General features: G+C 39.1%; 2 protein-coding genes across 2 annotated transcripts; both read left to right on the top strand.

Moving 5' to 3' along the window:
* The first annotated feature begins 1,067 nt into the window (after positions 1–1,067).
* On the top strand, positions 1,068–7,914 carry usf1 (upstream transcription factor 1). Its single transcript, XM_083886706.1, has 11 exons — positions 1,068–1,088; positions 1,741–1,805; positions 1,913–1,962; positions 3,239–3,351; positions 4,210–4,323; positions 4,529–4,682; positions 4,865–4,940; positions 5,036–5,094; positions 5,195–5,289; positions 5,500–5,628; positions 7,182–7,914. The coding sequence occupies exons 2-11, from the start codon at positions 1,798–1,800 to the stop codon at positions 7,269–7,271; spliced, it is 888 nt and encodes a 295-aa protein (XP_083742832.1). The 5' UTR covers positions 1,068–1,088; positions 1,741–1,797; the 3' UTR covers positions 7,272–7,914.
* A 395-nt stretch (positions 7,915–8,309) lies between these two features.
* On the top strand, positions 8,310–21,935 carry gkup (glucuronokinase with putative uridyl pyrophosphorylase; the record flags this gene model as incomplete). The annotated part of the gene is made up of 24 exons (XM_083886873.1): positions 8,310–8,398; positions 9,807–9,913; positions 10,029–10,073; positions 10,164–10,317; positions 10,865–10,936; positions 11,773–11,861; positions 11,961–12,117; positions 13,298–13,375; positions 13,540–13,631; positions 15,468–15,573; positions 15,680–15,759; positions 15,862–15,930; positions 16,195–16,255; positions 16,385–16,401; positions 17,128–17,185; positions 17,613–17,705; positions 17,791–17,851; positions 17,941–18,054; positions 18,173–18,230; positions 19,179–19,247; positions 19,326–19,389; positions 19,522–19,593; positions 20,779–20,860; positions 21,844–21,935. The coding sequence occupies exons 1-24, from the start codon at positions 8,342–8,344 to the stop codon at positions 21,933–21,935; spliced, it is 1,947 nt and encodes a 648-aa protein (XP_083742999.1). The 5' UTR covers positions 8,310–8,341.
* Positions 21,936–21,969: the final 34 nt, after the last annotated feature.

Here is a 21,969-nt window from a genome sequence, read left to right as displayed (position 1 = left end):
CCTTCCCTTCCCGGGATCGAACCACGGGCGCTGTCCAGCGTTTTTCTCCTGTTTTAAGGTTGAACTTTTCTTTCCTTTACTGTTAAAAAACTACTCTCATAAACCGCTCGTTGCGTGGTCATCGTGGTGGTTTTTATTGTGTTATCTCAGACTTTTATTTTAGTTATGTATTTGATGCATAATAGTCAGGAAACACCTGCTGTGGGTCACCACACAGCGACTCCTCTCGGCCCAGACGCCGAGACGCAGCTCGTCTTTTCTGTTTACCTGAGTCAGGTATACGAGATGTACGACTTCCGGTTTGTAACTGTCAAAATAAAACAGCTCGGTAACTCTGCGCTCCATACAGAAGCAATGGTTCAAATGAAAATCCGATTTAAAAGAAGATTCGAAAAGTTAGTGTGATCACTCTCTGATCTTCGATGAAACATGTTTCGTAACTTAAGGGCTAAATCGTAAAAAATAAAAAGGAGAGATTCTTTTTCAGGCCAATATATAAAACAGCTACAGAGATGCAGAACAGACAATGCTTAAATAAAAACAGAATAACAATAAAATTACAATAAATATATATTTTTAATTATTATTATTAGTAGTAGTAGTATTCATGCAAATAACAACAATAATATTTCCTTGAATTACAATAGGGTCCCTAATAACAATAATTATTACAAAATAACATCCACATTTGTTGTTGTCTTCAAAATTAAAAATTGACAAGAAACAGAATCAGATTGACAAGGAAAAAACATCAACATCCTCATTTTGATGAGCACAACAACTGAATACAATATCTCTATATTGCAGGGCAAAACAATGTCTGTGATTAAAATGCTGACATATTTCCATAGTCATAGTCACGATGCAACTTGCTTGGCAAGTGTTCACTTTTTCCCTGCTATTTGTTTAACCAGCAAATGTGTATATGAAACAAACCATGTGAATGATGGTTAACACTTGGCTATACTAATTTGTTTTGGTATGGAAAATGGATTCTAAGTTTACATGACCTCATTTCCTGTGGCGCATGCGCAGAGCCAACACAGAGGCAGGTCTGTTGACAAATATCGGGGGAGGATCACTGCGGCGTAAGTAGATCTTTGTTTGGACTGGGATATATTGGACATTAATAAACGTTGCGTATATACTGTAGTTGGTTTTATATCGAGTAAACGTCATAGTCAGCCTCCGTGGTCGCTGCTGTAACTAAGCTAGCGCTGAGGAAAGTGTTTTATTCAACATCTGTAAAAACCGCTGGGGCCGAGCGGCAATGTAGCAGAAAAGAAAGTAATCGCGTCGCAAGTCGTCACAACGAAACAACTTCCGGTCAAAATGTCAAATTAAATCATCTGCTTGCACACACATAGAATCTTCTCAGAATAACAAAGCATACACGTATAAACACAACTCGTTGATGAACATTGGTTTATTGTCGCATCAAACGTATGGTTTATTGAACATGTAGACGCATTTTGATGTTTGATATGCTCTACATGTAGGCTTTCATTGTGAAAACAGGAAGATCTACTTTCTGGTATTACGCATAGTAATGGGTTTGTAACTGCGCTTGCAGTCTCCAGCTAGCTACTCCACCAACCCTAATTTAACATTTTACCTTCAAACCTCTGCTCCTGCGCCCGTGTCGTTAAATCTTAATAACCACCGGTATAACAGTCTTATACCGTAGTCCACAGTAACTTTCCTTTGTCTTTGTTTTTAACTTATGATTTCGCTTTTTAGTGTGGTGGCTGTGGGAGAGAGAGAAGGCGGTCTCCTCGTTCAAGGCTGTGGGCAGAAATGAAGAGGTGAGTGGGGCTGGAACAGTGTCGGCTAATAACAACTAGAATATATAGAAACAGCATATGTTTAAGCATATTATTGTTTGTTTTTTATTTTTACTGTATACGTGCAGCCAACAGAAGAGCCCTGATACTGATGGGAGTGTTATCGTCAACGAGGAAGGTAAACTGATCACACGTGCAGCTAAATCTATGACTTTATTGTTATGTAAAAAAGTAAAAAAGTTAGGGAGAATATCTTTAAAGCCATGTGCTATCAAACACAATAACACAACCCGGGGGGTTGTTGGGGGCGGCTGTGGCCTAGTGGTTAGGGCTTCGAGCTCGAGACCGTAAGGTAGCCGGTTCAATCCCCGACCAGTCCGCAGCTGAAGTGCTGTTGAGCAAGGCACCTAACCCCCTCACTGCTCCCCGAGCGCCGCTCACTGGCATGGCAGCTCACTGCGCTGGGTTACATGTTCTACACCTCACTGTGTGCTGTGTGTGTTCACTAACTCACTGCAGAATTGAATTTCCCCTTGCGGGACTTAAAGGGTTCTTAATCTTAAACCCCCTCACATCTCTCAGCAAATTTTGGACTCAGATGCAATAAAGTAAGGATGACTGAAATGTCTCTCTTTATTGAATCTGTTTCCATTGTACCTAGTTGCATGTACCTTCTTATTCATATGCCAACTTTTCGATCATCCTGAGGTGTAAAAACTTTGATATTTCAAGATTTATATATAAAAAAAATTGTGATTGCATTTACTTTATGTACAATCTAAAATGAGCATAAACTAGGCTGGTGTAAATCTGCTATAGTGAAACATACAATACATTTTAACCAACATTTTTAAAAACAAATCAGTAAAAGTCATGTCTGTTTCTGTCCACTGGAGTTCATTCACAGAGATGAGCAGTAGGCAGGTACAAAAAAATGTAAAGTGCAGCTCACCACAGAAAATGAAGAGGAAAAGCACATCTCGACATAAACAAAGAGCACCCAGCAAAACATTTGCCTCTTGCATTTAGTCGATAAATGTTGTGGTTTTCTCATTGGGCCACTCAAACCTCCTCTTTTGTTATTCCGTATGTATTCTCTGTATCTGCTTCCTTTGCGCTTATTCACATTTTTTATCACTTATATAAATTTACCACATCCCCGAAGACTAAAAACTTCAATACAGTATTTAAAAACTTTGTCCATCGTTTCCATCCATTTTTATCACAAATTAAACACATAAATCTGGCTGATGGAAACCCACCTTATGTCTCTGAAGTGTCTTGGCCCATTTAAATTCACTTTGAGTGCCTGCACTTAAACAGTGAAACCATGACAACATGGTATGTTTGTGCTTTGTGTGTACCACTTCCAACCTTTGGCATTATCATTAGTGCGGCAGGTATGCTCTGTTTCCCTCCGCTGCTTCAGTTTCTCTGGCTATGTGCTCTCACAGGGTCAGTAGCCACTGCAGAGGATCCAGCGGCTATTGCCACCATTCAGTCTGCAGCCACCTTCACTGACCAACCCATCAAATATCTCTTCAAGACAGAAGGAGCAGGAGGGCAGGTAGGAAGGAAAGAGCTCTGTAAATAAAGATGAGTTGTGTGGCCCAAAAAATGTGAGAAAATAAATCGAATATTGTTTCCAAATCTGAAAATTAAACATTCTCAAATGCGTTATTTTGCCGAACAACCAAATAACCAAGTTTCTGTCATCGAGGCGCAAACAAAAAAAAAGTTTATGAAACTGAAATCACACAACTTGTTTTTGTTTTTCACCATTCAAACTGATTAAATGATCAAAATAGTTATTGATTGTGAGTTAATAAGTTTTCAGTTGCCAATGTATTATTTGTTGCAGCCTTAAACATAACCACAAATACACTTACACTGTTTATTCCTTCCAATACCACACACCATCCATCCATCCATTATCTACCCCTTTATCCTCCACCGGAGGGTCACGGGGGGTGCTGTGCCAATCTCAGCTGACATAGGGCGATAGGCGGGGTACACCCTGGACAGTTCGCCAGTTCATCACAGGGCCACACATAGAGACAAACAACCATTCACTCACCCTCTCACACCTACGATCAATTTAGAGTGACCAATTCACCTAATCCCCAAATCTGCATGTTTTTGGTCTGTGGGAGGATGCCGGAGAACCCGGAGAAAACCCATGCACACAAAAGGAAAACAATCAGTGATACAGAGAAGCAGATTACTGCAGAGATGAAGAGAAACAAGCTGACATCAGTAAGAGCTTTCAGCAGTGACTGTCACTGTCTGTGTACTAATGAACCACTTAGCGCAGACTTGACAGCAGAAGTCTGTATGTGTGCAGTGCTCCTATAGCGATTTGTGCATCACCTTAGTTGAACAGTCCATTAATACGAACCACTCGGTGTAATATCTTGTGTTGCAGGTGACCTACAGAGTGATCCAGGTGTCAGATGGCCAGTTAGAGGCTCAGACAGATGGAGCCGCAGCAGTCAGCCTTGTCACCGGTTTCCCTGCAACCAGTCAAACTGTCACACAGGTGATATCATCACTGACTAAAGCCTGGGGCACACTGGTTGTGTGAGCAGCACATTTGGATCACAGAACATCTTCATTTAGGAACACATGTTAACAAGGGCTGTGCTAAAAAAAAAAAACATGACAGAATATCGAGATGTGTGTAGAAATTCAGATGTTACTGAATACAAACCAGAATTATCCCTTGAATGTGTTTTTCATTTCAGGCTGTGTTCTCCCAGTCGGAGGGGTTGGAAGGAGATGGCAGCAGTGAGACGCAGTACACGTACTATCCCGCCACCATTGCAGACGCCACCACCGGCACCATGGTGACCACAGTGCAGGCCTCTGACACACTGCTGGGCCAGACCACACCCACAGGTAATAACGCATATACAGTAAACTTTATGAAATCTAAACCAAAACCAAAAAAAAAAACCTAGAAAACTAGAACTTTTTAAAGAAAGATGTAACATGATTGTTAAAGCTTTATGGTGTAAGACATTGTAAGTATTTTTGCTGTAAGATGCTTTATGCTTAAACAGTAATCTCTTGTTTTATAGGGCAGCTCTACGTGATGATGTCACCCCAGGAAGTTCTGACATCCAATCAGCGGACAATTGCACCTCGCACTCAGCCGTAAATAGCGTTATTACATCATAACAGAACACACTTACATTATGTCACAGTGCGTAAAAGAATCACTTTCTTCTTTCCTGTAATCTCTTGTCTAGGAAGCAAGATGCTCCTCGGGGGTCAAGAGATGATAAACGGCGAGCACAGCACAATGAAGGTTAGAGCTCATAATCTGATGTGACAACTGTGCTTTTAATACTAATATCTGAGTAGATACGACAGACTCAATCTTAAATGAAATAATCTTGTACCAACAGTTGAGCGGCGAAGGCGGGACAAGATCAACAATTGGATTGTGCAGCTGTCGAAGGCCATCCCAGACTGTAACATTGACTACACCAAGACAGGACAGGTGAGACCACAGACTGAAGCCTCTGTCACTCTAAATTCAACAGCTATACCTGGCATTTTTAGCCTGCTAAAAGTGTAGAATAACACAGTTCCCAATGGTTGGCCTTTTGTGCTCTGTGTTGTTTTTTTCATCTGTGTGTGAATAGTGACAACACAAACATGGAAACAAGGAAAACAACATCTATCTGCTTTCTGTTTTGTTTTCTTTCAGAGCAAAGGAGGAATCTTGTCCAAAGCATGCGAGTACATCAAGGAACTCAGGCAGAGCAACCTGAAGCTGGGGGAGGACATTGGCACCCTCGATCGTCTCAGGATCGATAACCAGCTGCTCAGACAGGAGGTTTGTCACCATGTGGTCTTTACCTCTGATTTAGATTTTTACACAGTAATATATCAAGTGAAGTCAAGCTCACACCACATAACTACCAGATTTGATCTCAACACAGCCTGTCTTATGATCAGGAGTCTTTGCAGTCAGTGTGTTCACTGTCCGTGAAATTTCTAGCGTACTGGAAATTAGATCAGGGTCTGCGCCACTGGCTCTCCACGGGCCATGCCTTTGAATATGTTGCACTTAGTGTGACTACCAATCATGTGTGGCTTAGGGGTGATTAGCCATGTCTTGCAAAACACATTTGTAAGTGGATTATCAGGCTGAAAAATCATGTAGTGTGAACTACGCAGTTCTACTGTAAAATAAAAACCTATATGTGGAGACTGATTGCAAATATGTTCACCTTACATGTTGTCTTACAAACACACAAAGAGAGATTATTTTAAGTGCTAGTTTATGTTTCTAAATGTTTACATCAAAAAACACACCCCTGCATTGCGTTTGTGTCACTTAGATAAACCTGCACGAAGGATGTGAAACACAGAAGTCACAAACTAACATTTATATTTACTGATGGAGGCAGCAATGAATCAAGAATTTTCTCTATAGACTTTGGTGCTGGCCACACGGTTGGTGCAGTGGTTAGCACTCTTCCCTTCGCTGGAGGAGACCCAGGTTCGCGACCCGGTCGGAACAAGGGTCTTTCTGCATTGAGTTTGCATGTTCTCCCCGTGTGTACATGGGTTTTCTTCAGGTTCTCTGACTTCCTCCCACAGTCCAAAAACATGCAATGTGGGGATTAGGTAAATCGACACTCTAAATTGAGCATAGGTGTAAAAGTGGGTCGTTGTTTGTCTATGTATCTGTCTGTGATGGACTGGCGAACTGTCCAGGGTGCACACACCTCCCCATGACCCTCATGTGGCAAAATAAACTTCAATTTCCAGCCAGAGAAGGCTATTGGCTAATGGCAAACATATTCATAACATGAAAAATTCAAACTTGAGCAGAGTAAGTGTTAAGGGTTGGTGTCCATTTGTATGGCTGTTTTTTTTTTGTATCATGTATAAATTACAGCTGTTACTGCACTAGTTTACCAGAAACAGGCCTCTATAGGACTGGAAAGAATCATCATAATGACTTTTTTTGGAAAGAATCATCATAATGACATTTTAACAAAACTGTTGTCATCACCTGGCGACGGTGGCTCAGTGGGAGCTAGTCTACAAGCCGATGTGTTCTTGGGCAAGACACTTAACCCCACGTTGCTCTTGACAGCTGTGCCGGCAGCGTGTGAGTGGTATGAAAGTTGAGTGTTAGAGAAATGTATGAAAGTGTGATTGAATGGGTGTGAATGGGTGAATGGGAACTGTAGTGTAAAGCAGCTTTGAGTGGTCATAAAGACTGGAAAAGCGCTATATAAATACAAAACCATTTACCATTAACCATCAGAGCAACGTAGCAAAACAAAACCCTCTCAGAGTTAAATATGGCTCCCAAATGAGCCATTCATTTGGTTTTACCACATTACTTATGTTTTTTTATCTGTTGTTGTTCAGGTGGAAGACTGGAAGTCCAAGAATCAGATCCTGAGGAACCTGCTGCGACAGCATGGTGTCGTGGGATCGTCCAGCACAGATCCACACTGAGAAGCCTGATGCCAATGGGTATTTGAAGAGAACCACATATGGGCCAAAAGAGTACTTGAAACACTTTGAGATACTTTATTAGTGATCGTGCTTGCATGTAATAGGGGATAAAAACATAATATTGTCATGAATATTCAAATCCAGCTTCTTTGCTAAAGGAAAACTTTAAATATTATCTTTGAAGCTTTTTACAAAATGGAAAAAAAAAACTTTGGGACAATGAAAAAACATTGAGTCATTTTAGCAAAGCCCTCATTGGAGGCTTCCTCCATGAACATTATGATTGTTTGACATAACCCTCCAGTACAGTAAGCTCTTCAACATGACCAACTTCTAATGTCAGCTTTTTTCTCTTCATCTCTCCAGTAATCTGCTTCTCTGTATCAATTGCACTCATGTTGATGTCTTTTATTCATGTCACTTTTGACCAGTTGATTTTTCATCCAGTATTTAGTAGTCAAGCTTTTTTTTTTTTTGCTTTGTTTTTTTTTTTTGTATTTTGTTCCATGAAAAGTTACTGGAGACAATAATAATTACATTGCAACAATGTAACAAAGAAAATAAACCGGGGTTGTAAGTGTTGCATTAGGTTGGCTCCACATGTCTTTACAATCATGTCATAAATAAAACAGATCATGTGCCGTCTGTCATAAACCACTTCAGATGTGTTTATTAAATTTGGTAAATTAGTCGAAAAGTTGGAGCACTGTGGGGTAATTGTTTAATATATATACGTATACATATACACAGTACTGTGCAGAAGTCTTAGGATACCATTAGATTTGTTGTTTTAGCAATGCTATAAGGAAAATAGAGGATAATTATTTATATTTTACTTATCCAGAAAATATGTATGCAGTTTTTTGTTGTTTATATATATATATATATATATAAAAAAATCCTCAACAGGATTTAGCATGATCTACCCTTATACTTGGTAGTTTTATTGTGAAGGTTATTTCCCGGAAGTCTCTTCACTGACACTGGGACATTTAAGCTCTCACATATTTCTCAACCCTTCCACTGTTAGAAAACAGTTTAGCAGCATCGGACAAACTGAAGCTGGACTAATGATCTGTATTCTGCTGGTCGCCGGTCACGGCACCGTCTTAGAGACACAAATCAAGGTAAGTAGTTTGAAATTGCAGAACGGTGCAAAGTCCGCGTTAGTTGTACTGAACGTATACCTGAGTGTGCGCCGAACTCGCTTTAATAATAAGGCATTTTCACGTCACTAACTTGAATTATAGGTAGTCTTGTCGTATATACAGGTACTTGGACCATTTACGCAATCGGGAAGATGCAGGCGTGCATTCGGCTCACACGTGATTTAGTTGTAAAACTGTACTTTTCATGAAATGGTTTATTGTTGGACCTGGTTTACTGTGAGCTCTACCGCCCTCTAGCGATATAAAGTTATATATATATATAGTTTTAACAATGTGAAGGGGAGCTCAAGTGTGAAAGAGGTGAGGTTTCTTTAAAACGAATTACGTCATTATGTATGTCGACGTCAGCCATTAATACAACTTTATTTACAAAGCGCGTTTCATACATTTCAAGTTACAAACAAAATGGTTCACATTAAAACATGAACACACAATCATGTCACACATAAAGGCCAGTATACAGTAGAATAGAACATTAACATTGGAAAATACATCACAAAGGAGCGATATAGTGATATATAGTGAATATATAGTATATATATAGTGTTTACTAGAGGCAGAAATATATAAATAAATCAAGATTAAACATAAAAAAAACTGTGAGAACAGATAAATTAGTTATGAGGACATGGTAGTAAATAAAAATAAAATTGCTAGAGGCTTTTTAAGCAAAACACCTTATTCTGAGACCTCCCCTACATGTACATTATATCAGTGGTTGAGGGAGCTTGGGAATGTAATTAATATGGATGCCTCTGATGTATAAATATATAAACTTGCTAATTAAGAACTCATCTTCCTAAAAATCTGGAAAACACTACTTGATAAATAGTCATCAGTCCACCAATGATGAGTAGGTAAATCCACAGATCTTAACCAAATGTGGACCTTTTTATGGTTTACACCTTTGTAATTGTTGTCGGCAAGGTTAGATCTTTTTTTAGCTTCTTGTTTATTTTGTGCCCTTTATGAGTTCTGATTTCTTTTTTACTTGATGCAATTATATCAGTATTTATTATATTATTGTTTGTTACTTTTCATGCTTCTGTATTCTTTGAACAGAATGCTGTCACCACAATGTACAATAGCATTTCTGTCCTTAAAAAATCAATAAATAGAATCAAAAGACTTTGAGGGTTGTCAAGGGTTAAAAGGTTAAGAGTAAATCAGACAAATAAGATGGTGTCATTTTAAAAACATTGGTTTATCTTTTACTACATAACCTGTTTTTTAGAATCCCAAAGGCAGAGCCATATACATGCGATCACATCCCCGTGGACGGATGTTCATTTATTGACACGGTGTGGTTGGCTGCTGTGTCCACCTGTTTTTTTATTCTTATTCCTCTCTCCTCTCTACTTCCCAGAATGACGTCACCGGCCTGTACAGCCACCTGGCCGGGGTCCCAAAGGCCCTGCTCCCTGGCATCGGAGGCAAGAAGATCCTTGACTTTTGGTGGGAAACTGTTAATATGTGAGTATCAGTGTAAAGTCACCCCGACACAAACAAGCCTCTCATGTGAGGACCCCGCGTTGACAGAAAGTGCACAGTTGGTACACGGCTGACGACGTCTTTGATTTCTCTACAGGCGGCAGCTCTTCACAGAAGTGTATCTGGTCACAAACGCAGACAAGTAAGCACATCAAAAGCACAGTCCTTCATACAAGCCCATCACTTTTTGATGCTTGAATTAAGCTTTTCCCTCTTCTGGTCCTGTGAGCAGGTATAAGCACTATGAACGCTGGGCCACGGCCAATGACTTCCCTGTGGAAAACGTGGTCAATGATGGCAGCACTACACTGGCTGACCGTCTTGGAGCCGTAGCTGACCTGGAGCTGGCCATACGCAGTCGCAAGCTGCAGGACGACATCATGGTGGTACGATAAATCTGTGATTAAAATAAAAATATATTTCACTGTGTCCAGCGAATGCCTCTCTTATGCTGCTTTTACCCCAAGTGGTACAGTGCACTTTGGCTCACTATGGTACAGTTTGCAATGGTTAACCTTGATCTAGCTCAGTGTGAGTGTGCAATAGCTCTGTCAGCTATGCAAATAGTGTGACATCATAACAGTGCGACACAGTTTAGCCCGCTAACAAATTAAACATAGAAGAAAAAAGCAGCACTGCTGTCTAAAACTAAACTAAACTAAAAACTGGATTTATGTTTCACATTTTCCCAACTTGTATATTTAGATTATCTTTAATAATTAAATTAATTACATGTATTGTTATTGTGGGCCATGATAACTTAAACAGAGAGATGCTGGTACCGTCCCACTTTTTGGCAACAAATAATGTAATCATTTTACCAGAAAATGAAACAACTTTTGACCATTAAAATGAAAATTACTGTGTAAATGTTTGACAGTTTGGTGGAAACAAGGCTGTACATAAGTGGATTTCCTTTGTGTGTTTAAGCAGATTGCAGGGGACATGCTCTGTGCCGACCAAAACTTTGATATTGCTCAGGTCATCCGCTTCTTCAGGTCAAAGGTGAGATTTACAATTTACTCAAATACACATAATTATTTCAGTGAAGTTGGAATCACGCAGTGTAATGTGTGCACAGGGTATGTTCTGATAACAGCAGCAGATTTAGATTAAAGCTGCAGTACGCATAATTGCTGGACAAACAGTTAATTTCGAGTCCAAAATGACAGCATTTTTCATCTTTCTTTTAGTTGTTTTGCAGCATAGGTGGCAACCTTTCAACAGAAGAGATGCAACTGCTTAGTATCCCAGCCAATAGGAGATCTCTCTCTATATATATTATTGGTCAAAATCTTCTGTCACAAGGCCCATTTCCCCAAGTCTGGAAGCAGAGTCCACAGGATGTGCAGGAGTCTAGTTTTCTATCAGATTACTTGATTTACATTATGTTGACAGGTTATTGTGGAATTATTGAAAAATCACAATGAAAATATGTTCCCTATTCCAGCATTATATCAGTATAATTAAGTTGCAGAGCAATCATGTTAATCTAGAATTGAAATTGTAGTACTTAGTTTTTAAATGTAAACACATGTTGGATTCAAACCATTATCAAATCAGCTCCACATGACACTCTGTGTTTGTCAGTATAGCAGTGTTTGGATCTCATGTAGCTGGGCGGCATTACGCTGCTTGACACAGGAAAACATAAAGGAGAGTCCAGAGTGAATGCTGCAGCACAAAAATAATGTTAAATTTTTTTGGGTCAAAAACACCAAAAGTTGCGCACTGCATCTTTAAAGTCCCTGCACCCATATAAAAGATTCAATTAATCTTTGATTAATGCTTTTTGGATGTAACTAATGTCATGAGCACATTTTGTGTGTCTGTGTCTGCAGTCTGGGGAGCTTATCATTTACTACGAGCTGGAGGAGAGCGAGAAGAGCAGCTCCAGGGGCATCGTGGAGGTTTGCCCTGACACCAACAGGTGACAAATAAAACACTTTCTGTGGTGCAATTTTGGACATTTATCTAAAATGATTCTCTTGCTGCCATGTTGCCAATTTGATTTCAATCAATGACTCAGAATAACTCGCTTCTTGGAGAAACCTCCGGCAGGTACGACATCATCACGGCTGGCCAGCGTTGTCTTTTACTGCATCCAGAAGGACACACTGCCCCACCTGTCTGACTTCCTCAGGCTACAGCCACAAGCCACAGACAGGTCGCTGGGAAGATTCTGGGTAACTATCAAAGAGTCAAGCATCATCAACATCCTGCCATTTTGTCACGTCATAGGGTCTGGACTGTGATTAATAGTTAAAGTGATAATTCAGGTTTTATAAGGTACTGCCACATGACAACATGGCTGCCTGCAGGAACAACAAAATAAAATGTTTTGCCTCTTAACAAAAGACTCACCTTAATCAATCTATGTCAGCATAAGATGATGTTTGTTGCTTTGTCTTGACATTATTCAACCAGTTTCCAGACAATATCCAGAAAGTCAAGTTTGTATACAACTCACTCTTCTGCACCAAAGTCCATAGAGAGAATCAGAATTTTTACCACACGTGGTCTACTGCTGTCTCATTTGTCAAATTTATGTCACTTAAGTAATCAAAGGATTTTAAAGACCATAGTCACAAAATAACACATCTGAACTTGCAGCGGGTCAATAAATCCTGTTTGCCATGATGTAAAATCACAGTTTTTCTCTATGGACTTCGGTGCAGGAGCGTGAGCAGTTTACAACTTTAGATTTCAGCCATAAAACGACTGTCAGGTAAAGTGGTAAACATATTCTTAAGATGTCATACACTTTAACAGGTATAGCTTTTATAAGGTGAGCATTGTGTGATGTGGCTAGAATCTGTTTTTCCTTGTGTTCCTGCTGAAAGCCATGTTTTCAATGAGCATGAATGTCCATGACTTGCATTTGTTCCTTGTTGACACACTAGGTGTAGTCAGGGCTATGAACCTCACACAATCATACTTGAAAAAAGTTGAACTTTAACTTCAGGTCTTCTTCATTTACACAGTATTTCACACATATACACATGTAATATGTGTACAAATATTTCCTCAACTTTCCATCAAGATCAAGTCTTACAAAAGATTGTACAAACAAAACCATTTACTGATAAATGATTTGCTTTTTAACCACTCGGACAGTTATTAGAACTTCTTATTCCATGGAGATGCTTGACTGAAACTACTGCTCTAATCTAGGTCATTATTAACATGTGTGCATTTACGAATACATTTGTATGCATTTCTCACTTTTCATGAAGAAATTGTTCAAAATCACTGTGACGTCAGGTCATTATCAGAATCAGAATCAGAATCAGAATGATTCTATACATGATGATTCTAAGATAATTGTGACTCAGGGAAGTAAATGCCAGACTCTTGTGTCTTCAGGAGTGGCTCATCAATGAGAAACAGATGGATGTGTTTGGGATGAAGCTGCCTACTGGCTTCCAGCTTATTGGACAAGTGGTGTGTATCCTTATCTCTTATTGTTTATGTTTGTAGTATAATGCAGTCAGCGCTGATTATGCGTTAATAACCTGTACTATCTCTTTAATGCACAGCTAAAAACAACAATGAAGCATATGCACAGCAGATTTACTCAGTTCTTCTTGTATTTTCTGTCATCTCAGGGCCTGTCGGACTACACCAAGTGGCTCACCCACTACTCGTCCAAGCGGCAAGACAATGCTGCTAAACCAATCACATGCAGGTCATATGCCAGGTGAGAAAGCAGCATCACCAGGAAGACAAACACTCTGTGGAATAATTTGCTGTCACCTCAAAGATTATCAATGATTAACTTTATAAACAGGCTCTAATTGGTTTCTTACTTGCAAGGATGAACACAATGTTTTGGTAACGCTTTCTTTTACAGTCCCCTAATTACCAGGTATTTACCTGGTAAATTCATGGTAACACCAAAGTGTTACTAGGTAATTACCAATGGTAATAAGAAAGTAAATACAGTGAAACTGTTGCCAAAATACTGGGCATTTACCTGGTAACTATATAGTTAATTATAGCGTGTTATTACTGCTGTTAATAAGAAGGTATGTACAGCTAAACTATGGCAAAACTATGGTAAATGTAAGTGTATTATTGGGTTATAAACTGGTAATAAGCAGGTACCTAATTACTAGCGATTTACCCAAGGGGTAATCTAACAAACCTAACCCTAAAAATGTGTGTAATTACATGGAAACAAGCTTGGCTTTCTTTTACAGTACAGTTTTACTTTACTTACCGAGTACATTACCGTGCATTACCCAGTATTTTGGCAACGGTTTCACTGTATTTACTTATCTTATTACCCTTGGTAATTACCTAGCAACACTTTAGTGTTACCATGAATTTACCAGCTAAATACCAGGTAATTAGGGGACTGTAAAAGAAAGCGTTACCATATTTTGCTCTTGGAGCCAAACTTAAAAATGAGCGCAGTCCCCAACCCCCATTTCCCCTGGCGCTGCTCAATGGTTGTCCGCTGTTCCAACACACCTGATTCAAACAAATAGCCCGTGATCAGGCTTCAGCAGAGCTTACTGACCAGCTGACCATTTGAATCAGGTGTGTTTGAACAGGAGTGAGAAACCCTGAAGTAGAGGATGGGTTAAATGCAGAGACGGAAGTGTCCCTGTGGGACTGATCAAAGGACTCATTTCAGTTAACTGCTTGTTAACACAAATATCTAATTAAGCAATCACGTGGCAGCAGAGCCGAGTACTAAGCGGCTGCTTGGGGCCCCCAGTTGTATGTGAAGAATTTTTTTATAACATACTTAAGAAATCTAAATATCGCTACATATATTTAAATATCTAAAAAGTGTTGAGAGTTTTAATTCAAATTCAGTATCACCATACATGAATATGAAAGTGCAACTCAATACTAGGCCACATTTGTGATTTTACTGCCCTCTACTGTTAAAAAAACTACACTAAAAACTATAATTAAAGGTGCATTATGTAATAAATCTAAAGCAACTGGCCATAAAATCCTCTCTTCTGTCAAATATCATGCATAACGTTAGTCCCCAGTCAACAGCTAACAGTACCATAAATTATAATACATCTTGATCTTTACTGTGAGAAAAGAATTGTGTGTCTTAGAGCCACTCATTTATGATAAAACGCTCGCCATAGTCACAACCTCGCTCGTTGCTGACGGAGAACACGCTGCTCTGGCAACCTCGACTCTGGAGGGGAGGGGGGGAGCGGGAGGCGGGTACGACTCGCCGCACTGTTTTGATTTTGAGTGTAGTAACCGTTTTTGGCCACATTGTTACAGATGGCGCCTTTAATGCATTTTTTAGTGTTATATTTGTATCAATAATAGGCAAGCATATAGTCAACCCTCCTGTGATGCTACAGATTTAGTTGTGAGGCTCTAAACATAGGCAGGAAGAGCTGCAGAAGTGTTGTTTTCAGATGAATTGATTCATGTTATGCTACTGAAAGGTTATTATAGAATTATATATCAATACTGGAAACGCGGTCTTGCCTACTGGACCTTTAACTGCTAACATGCAGTGTGACAGATGTGAATGTGTGATCACTGACAGAGTCGGATTGATGGGGAATCCCTCGGATGGATTTAATGGGAAAACCATCGCCATGTCCATCTCCAACTTCTGGGCTGAGGTCACTCTAGTGGAGAGTCAAACTTTGGTAACACACACACATACACACATACACTTACATTTGCATTTTAAACGTCTTCATTGGTGATATCATGTTTCAATCTCATGTGGCTTTCTGCAATTTAATGTTGTAGGTTTTGGTGCCTCACCCACTCAACGATCCTACGGAGTTTGGAAGTTTACAAGATCTGTTCTGTATCAGCAGGAAGGAAGGGTGTGTGTGTGTGTGTGTGTGTGTGTGTGTGTGTACTCGATGACTACAGTGTCAATCATCTTGAGGCTTTCTCAAAAATGTTTTGTTTGTGTCTCACTGCAGATATTTGGGAGGTCTGCGGCTGCTGCAGGCCACCTGTAAGAAGTTCTACCAGTTCTGCTCCAAACATGGGTGAGATCAGGCATGACGTGAAGATATTGATCACACAATCTCACAGATAACAAGAGGTGTTTTTGATAGGATTTAGTGTAGCTCTGCAGAATGATGTACTATGGGTTATCCTACGGCCAATGCAGATTTTAAGAAATCAGGGCACTTTTTATTTATTTTATTGAAGCGACTTTCTTTTTGGGTATTCTTATTCTGTCACTTTATTTTTCCCATGTTGACAACACTTGTTGTCACTGATGTTGTGCTGTTTACTCTTCCCTGCAGCATTGCTTTGACAAAGCAGAACTTCACTCTCAAGTACGACACCAACATTCCTCGGCAGGTGGTAAGAATTCCTTCAAAGCACCAGAGATCACAGCAGTATACTGTGTCAAGTGTTTAAGAATCCAAACTACATAACAAGTGACTATGTTCCTCCTTAACATAAAACACTCAAACACTGTCTCTGTTTCAGGGTCTTGCTGGAAGCAGGTAAGTGATTCAGTCTGTTTCCAAATGTATTTATTTATTGACTATGTAGGACCATTGTTTAGGATTTAGTGACATCTAGGGGTCTATTTGGTTCACACTCTCCATCTAAATGTATATGAGAAACTATGGTAACCCTCAAGTAGCATAAAAAGCCCTCCCTTCAGCCAGTTTGTCCATTTTGGGAAACTGTACAAATATGGCAGCACAACATGGTGGACCCACTCACTCAAGTTACTGACAACATAATAGTTATTTATCTTAAGGTGATAATACATTTATAAAAATGTAATTATAAACAATGTGATCAATTTCTGTTGAACGTTTTAATTTGATAGAAAGTTAAGTAAAGAGAAGGGGGAAAAATGACTTCTACATGTGTACACATTATACCTTATATGTACTGTATGTTAATCTATAACGGTTTATTAATCGTGATCCTAGATTTAGTTTAATATACTAAATCTATCATCAATATTCTGGATGTTCATTTATTTAACAGAAAGATTGATCAGTAAACACAAATTCATATGTACATATGGATTGGATTCATGCTGAAACTTTGTACGTCCGTTTCTAGCTTCCCACAGATTCATGTATTCATAATAAAACATGAGACCACCAAAGGAAATAATAAAAAAAAAGAATTAACATTGCAAAGTAAATGAACTATTATCAGCTTTTTATTCATGAAATCTCTCTGTGTGTATAATCTCCTGTTTTGTGTAGTGCCATCGTCTCAGCTACCCTGAAGTGTCTTATGAAATTCATGAACATCACAGACAATGTAAGGAAGTTAATTATTTACCATGGTCTTTCTCTTACACTTTCTATTATTTTTCTTTTCATCTGTGTTTTACTCTAATCTGCAAAGATCAATATAACTTTAAAAAATATTCACACTCACACACACTGGTCCTGATAAAATTATAACTTCAATACAGTGCATAGAATTCAGACTAAAAGTGCACAGAAAAGCCAAAAAAGGTGTCCACAAAATAATGTGAGTGTGTATCTGCTGTGCATCTGTAGCTAAATGTCTTTTTCAAAAAGTAAACTGCCTTTTAATAATCCAGCAGGCATTTTGAGTATAACTATAAATAAATGACGACAAATAAATGAATTAATTGATGTTAGCAAAAAGGGAAAATGCATTACAACAGACAGCTACAGTATGATTAACTCTGGCTTTAATTTCATCTTTCACACTCCAGGATCTCCCAAAACCAATCCGTGCCAACTTCATCCTCAATGTGGAGACTGATGAACTCTTCATTACTGCAGGTTTGCAGGACAGAGTAGTTCAGGTCAGTGATGGAAATCATTGTGAACACGCGTCTCCTTTTTCCAGCCCTGTACTGGCATGAATGTATTGTCCCTTTGCCTTTGCAGGTCTATGAAGGTTTAGTCTACATGGATTTCAGCAAAACGCTCATGGATGAGCAGGGCTATGGTACTGATGCCACTATGCTTAGATATGATGTTGACGATACAAAATACACTCCCTCTCTTTTTAATTGGCTGCATGTTTTCTCCTCTCAGGAAATTATATTTCTATGGACATGAGTGACCTTCCACAGTTCTGGCTGGCCTACCTGAGTGACCCCAGTGACTCTGGACGCATTCACAGCAACATCCGACAGCGCTGGCTCAGCGGTACACCTGCATATCACACATCACATGAACTATTTTTGAAAGGAGATTATGAAATGAGTCATACAGTATTTACCATGACCTGGGCCCTTTAGTAGGATGCTTCTCTGTCATTCCACAGGTGAGTCTCTGGTCGTTGAGGTCATGAAGACCTTTGCTGAGATAACTGATAATGCAAGGTTAGTTTGCATAAGCAGAAAAATGCAGATCACTCAATAATCACTAGAAATTTGACTGTAATGTTTTGAATATATGTAAAAGTGTATATACACAATGTCAACAATGCTTTATTAAGAATATAGCCTGTTAGATATAGATGCTAATATCTCTGCATTGAAGGGATAGTTCAGTTTTTGTCAGCACTGACTTGGCCATGTGCACCACTGTGGCAGCTGTCACTGAAAAACATAACAAACTTAACAAAAAAGTTACCTCATAAAATATACACAAATGTGTTCACCACTTTATCTTGCAAATAGACAGACTTGGCTGTCAATAAATTGAAATTTAATACCACTCTCTCCCCTGCACCAAATTCCAGACAGAAAATCAACATTTTTAGCATGCAAGGAAGGACATTAGAGCTGATGGTGAACTGCTGTCTTCTTTGCTAAGTGTGTGGCAAATATTTTAATCTGGACAAAGGCTTTCAAACACCGAAATCGCAAAATTAACACATTTGAACACACTGATGGAGGCAGCATGGGATCGATAACTACAGTGTTTTATGATGTAATATAGCTGATTTTCTCTATGTACTTTGGTGCAGGAGCATGAATAGTTTACAAAATGAGACAAACTGGTGGAAAAAAATCTGCCTAACGACAAGCTATAGTGGATTTAATAAACTTAGGAGTAAATGTAATTAGATGAGCCTTTTGTTAATTGCCTAAAATTATGCCATGTACTATACTATCATCCATGTCTCAGACTGGTTTCTGGTCACTTCTGATTAAATTTCAGCACCTCATACAACTACACTTTTATTTATCCAATTATTGGATGCTCATGATCATGTCTAGCTATTGCAGCTTTTGACTTTTTCTGGTGCTACTTTGCTGACAGAGCTGCAGTTGCTGTCTTTAGTTCAGACCCTGAGCTCTGACTGAACATGTTCTTTCTTTCAGGGCAGCTCTGCAGGACAGAGACTGGAGCCGACTGGCACAGCTGATGGACCAGAACTTTGAGCTGAGGAGGTAAAACTGCATCATTCTGATTTAAAGTTGTTCTCATTACTGTCACACGTGCAGCTAAAGTAACAGCACGTGCCGCAGGTCTGTCTACACTGATGACTGTCTGGGTCCTGGGAATCTCAAAATGGTTGAGCTGGCGAGGCAGGTAGGTGCTCAAAGGATCTACAGCATGTTTTATTGAACAGTGTTCAGTGTGTGTTTTTTTCTACACTGTGTGCCTGCTGGAGAGTTTCTTTTCCTGATTATTCATTTACAAGGTTTCTGCTGTTCCTTGCAGTTTGGCTCAGCAGTGAAGTTACCAGGCAGTGGGGGGGCAGTGGTGGGTCTCTGTCTGGACCAGGCAAGACTGGTAAGATGAGCATGTTAAAGAAGTTGTGACTTTACCCAACAGAAATGAGAAAGTGAGGCGCAGAAAGAACATATAGAGAATGCAGTTTTAAAACCCAGAGTAACGTCCATGATACAATCAAGAGATATTTTATATTTACACTTTATCAGAGCTCATTTTGACTTTGTGCTTAGGAAGACAGTATCTGATGTAGGTTTATTACCCACAGGATGCAATGTGTTTTTTCTTTTTCTCAGATTTTCTACCTTTTATTGTGGTTATGGGAGATATTTCAGCCCCAGAAACTTTACATAGATAGAAGGTATTTTACTGCAATACAAAAAACTAAATCTGAAATGTGTTAATTCATCTGAACCTTAATTAAACAGACAAATAGACAGAGAAAAGATTTGCAGTGTTTTCACCGACAAACTAAGCTCTACTTGTTGAAATGCCTGCAACACACTCACAACATTTGGGACAGAGTGATGTGCACTAGTGAACATCAGTTTTTCTTTTAATTACTTTTTTATTGTATGGATATTGTAGATAATTAATTGTTGCAGCGTTCAGTGTTTGGCATTATTACTGCTAAGATTTGAGCTGCTTTTGAACTAAAGTGTTCCCAAGCTCATGTTGTGATGTCATCACTGCAGCATGACGGTCTCTAATATATTACAGCCTGAGGGCTTGATGTCATATTCAGCATGTTCAGCAGTAGATTCCACCTTTTCCCCTGATTCCAAGGATGGATTACTGAACAGACTGGTGTGTCCAAACCTTTGACTGGTAGTGTATATCTACATACATATAATATATAAATGCAGAAATACAAATAGGTTTGCCAGAAAAAACACTGGAAATCTTTTCTTGGTTTTGTCTGTCAAAGTTTCAAGTCATTCAACAAATAACGTATTCAGAGCATCTGTTCTGTAGAAGGAACAGATGCAAAACATTAATTCCTACTCCATCCCACTTCTTAACCTAAATTACTCGACTTGTTAGGTTAATGAGGAAGTTTACTGTATTTAGTGTGTAATTAAACTCTCAGAATGGTGGTGCAATAAAGTCCTGTCTTCTTTTATGTGTTTGTTGCATTGTTAGAAAGCTTCACAACTTTGCTATAAATGAGGTTTGTCATTGAATGTATCTGTGGTGGTGTCCCCGCTGCCTGATGGTGATGCAGTCCTGTGTTTGGCCCACTAGGTGGAGATGAGGCACGCTTTCCAGGAGGCTGGCTGTGTCTTCTGTGTCATCACGCCATACAATCCATTCGCCAGCACAGCTGGTGGCCAACACTAACTTCAGATCTCACCACGCCTTAGTAAGGCTGCACATGGCCAATTTACAGCAGTGTGGACCTCTATGTGTCCAACAGTCATTTCAGAGGATTATTTTAAGACAATTCTTGCCATTGGAAAATCATGATGAGATACATTAATACTTCTGGTAAACATACTGTACATGAATCAATCAGACTTTTCATGAGCACTAGTCTATGGCGATAGTTTGTCAGATAATTGTCAGATTCAGTAATCAGAAACAAGATATTTTGTTGCATTTGACTTATGGAAAGGTGTGGGTATTAGGCATAATGAAGTAAGGACCTTTGTAATGACCTTTGTGCCAAACAATGTACAAAATGTATTAAAAAAAATTTTTTATGTGTGACTCAATTGTATAGTCTTAATTCCTTTATCAATGTATTATGAATGTAATCTGTATATATAGATTAAAAGCAAATGTGGAACTCTTTATGTCTTGTCATTTATAGTATTTTGTGCAGCTCTTAAGCAGATTAAGTAGCTCTAAAAATTATTAATTTTGTGTCATATCAATTTATTATTTTATAAATTAGGTAGGGCTCCATCATGACTGGATAATCTCTTGATTATAAAATCAGTGTAATTAGTTTGGTCCACAACATATCTGAACATGTTGGAAAATATTGGATATCTGTTTCCCCAAATATGTCTATTTAGATCTATTTCATTCTGATCAACAGGATCGATAATATCAAAATCTACTATGTGGTAATATTTTTGATTTTTATCGATTAAAGGCTGGTGTATTATATTCTAGTATAATAAATGGTGACATTTTATATTCAAATCTAATACATGAGTAACTTTTTTGTTATGATCTATTACTTGCTGTTGAATTAGGTATGAATGTAATAATGTGTTATTGTTGCGTAGAGTAGACAGTGAGCAGCTGTGCTGTACCGTCTCTCTCCTCTGGGGGCGCACTGCCTCCTCTTTGGCCACACAGCACAGATCAGCTCAGCTCAGCTCTCTCCTCCGCTCGGCGTTGTTGCCGTTTCTCATCCACTCATGCGGACGCCGCTGAAGCCGATGGACTAGTCGGAGGTTTGTGGCTCCTGCTGCTGCTGCTGCT

The sequence above is a fragment of the Microchirus variegatus genome (assembly GCF_963457635.1).
Source record: "Microchirus variegatus genome assembly, chromosome: 3".
Taxonomy (NCBI): domain Eukaryota; kingdom Metazoa; phylum Chordata; class Actinopteri; order Pleuronectiformes; family Soleidae; genus Microchirus; species Microchirus variegatus.
Note: the sequence above shows the minus strand (reverse complement) of the source record. Positions and strands in the feature narration are given on the sequence as shown.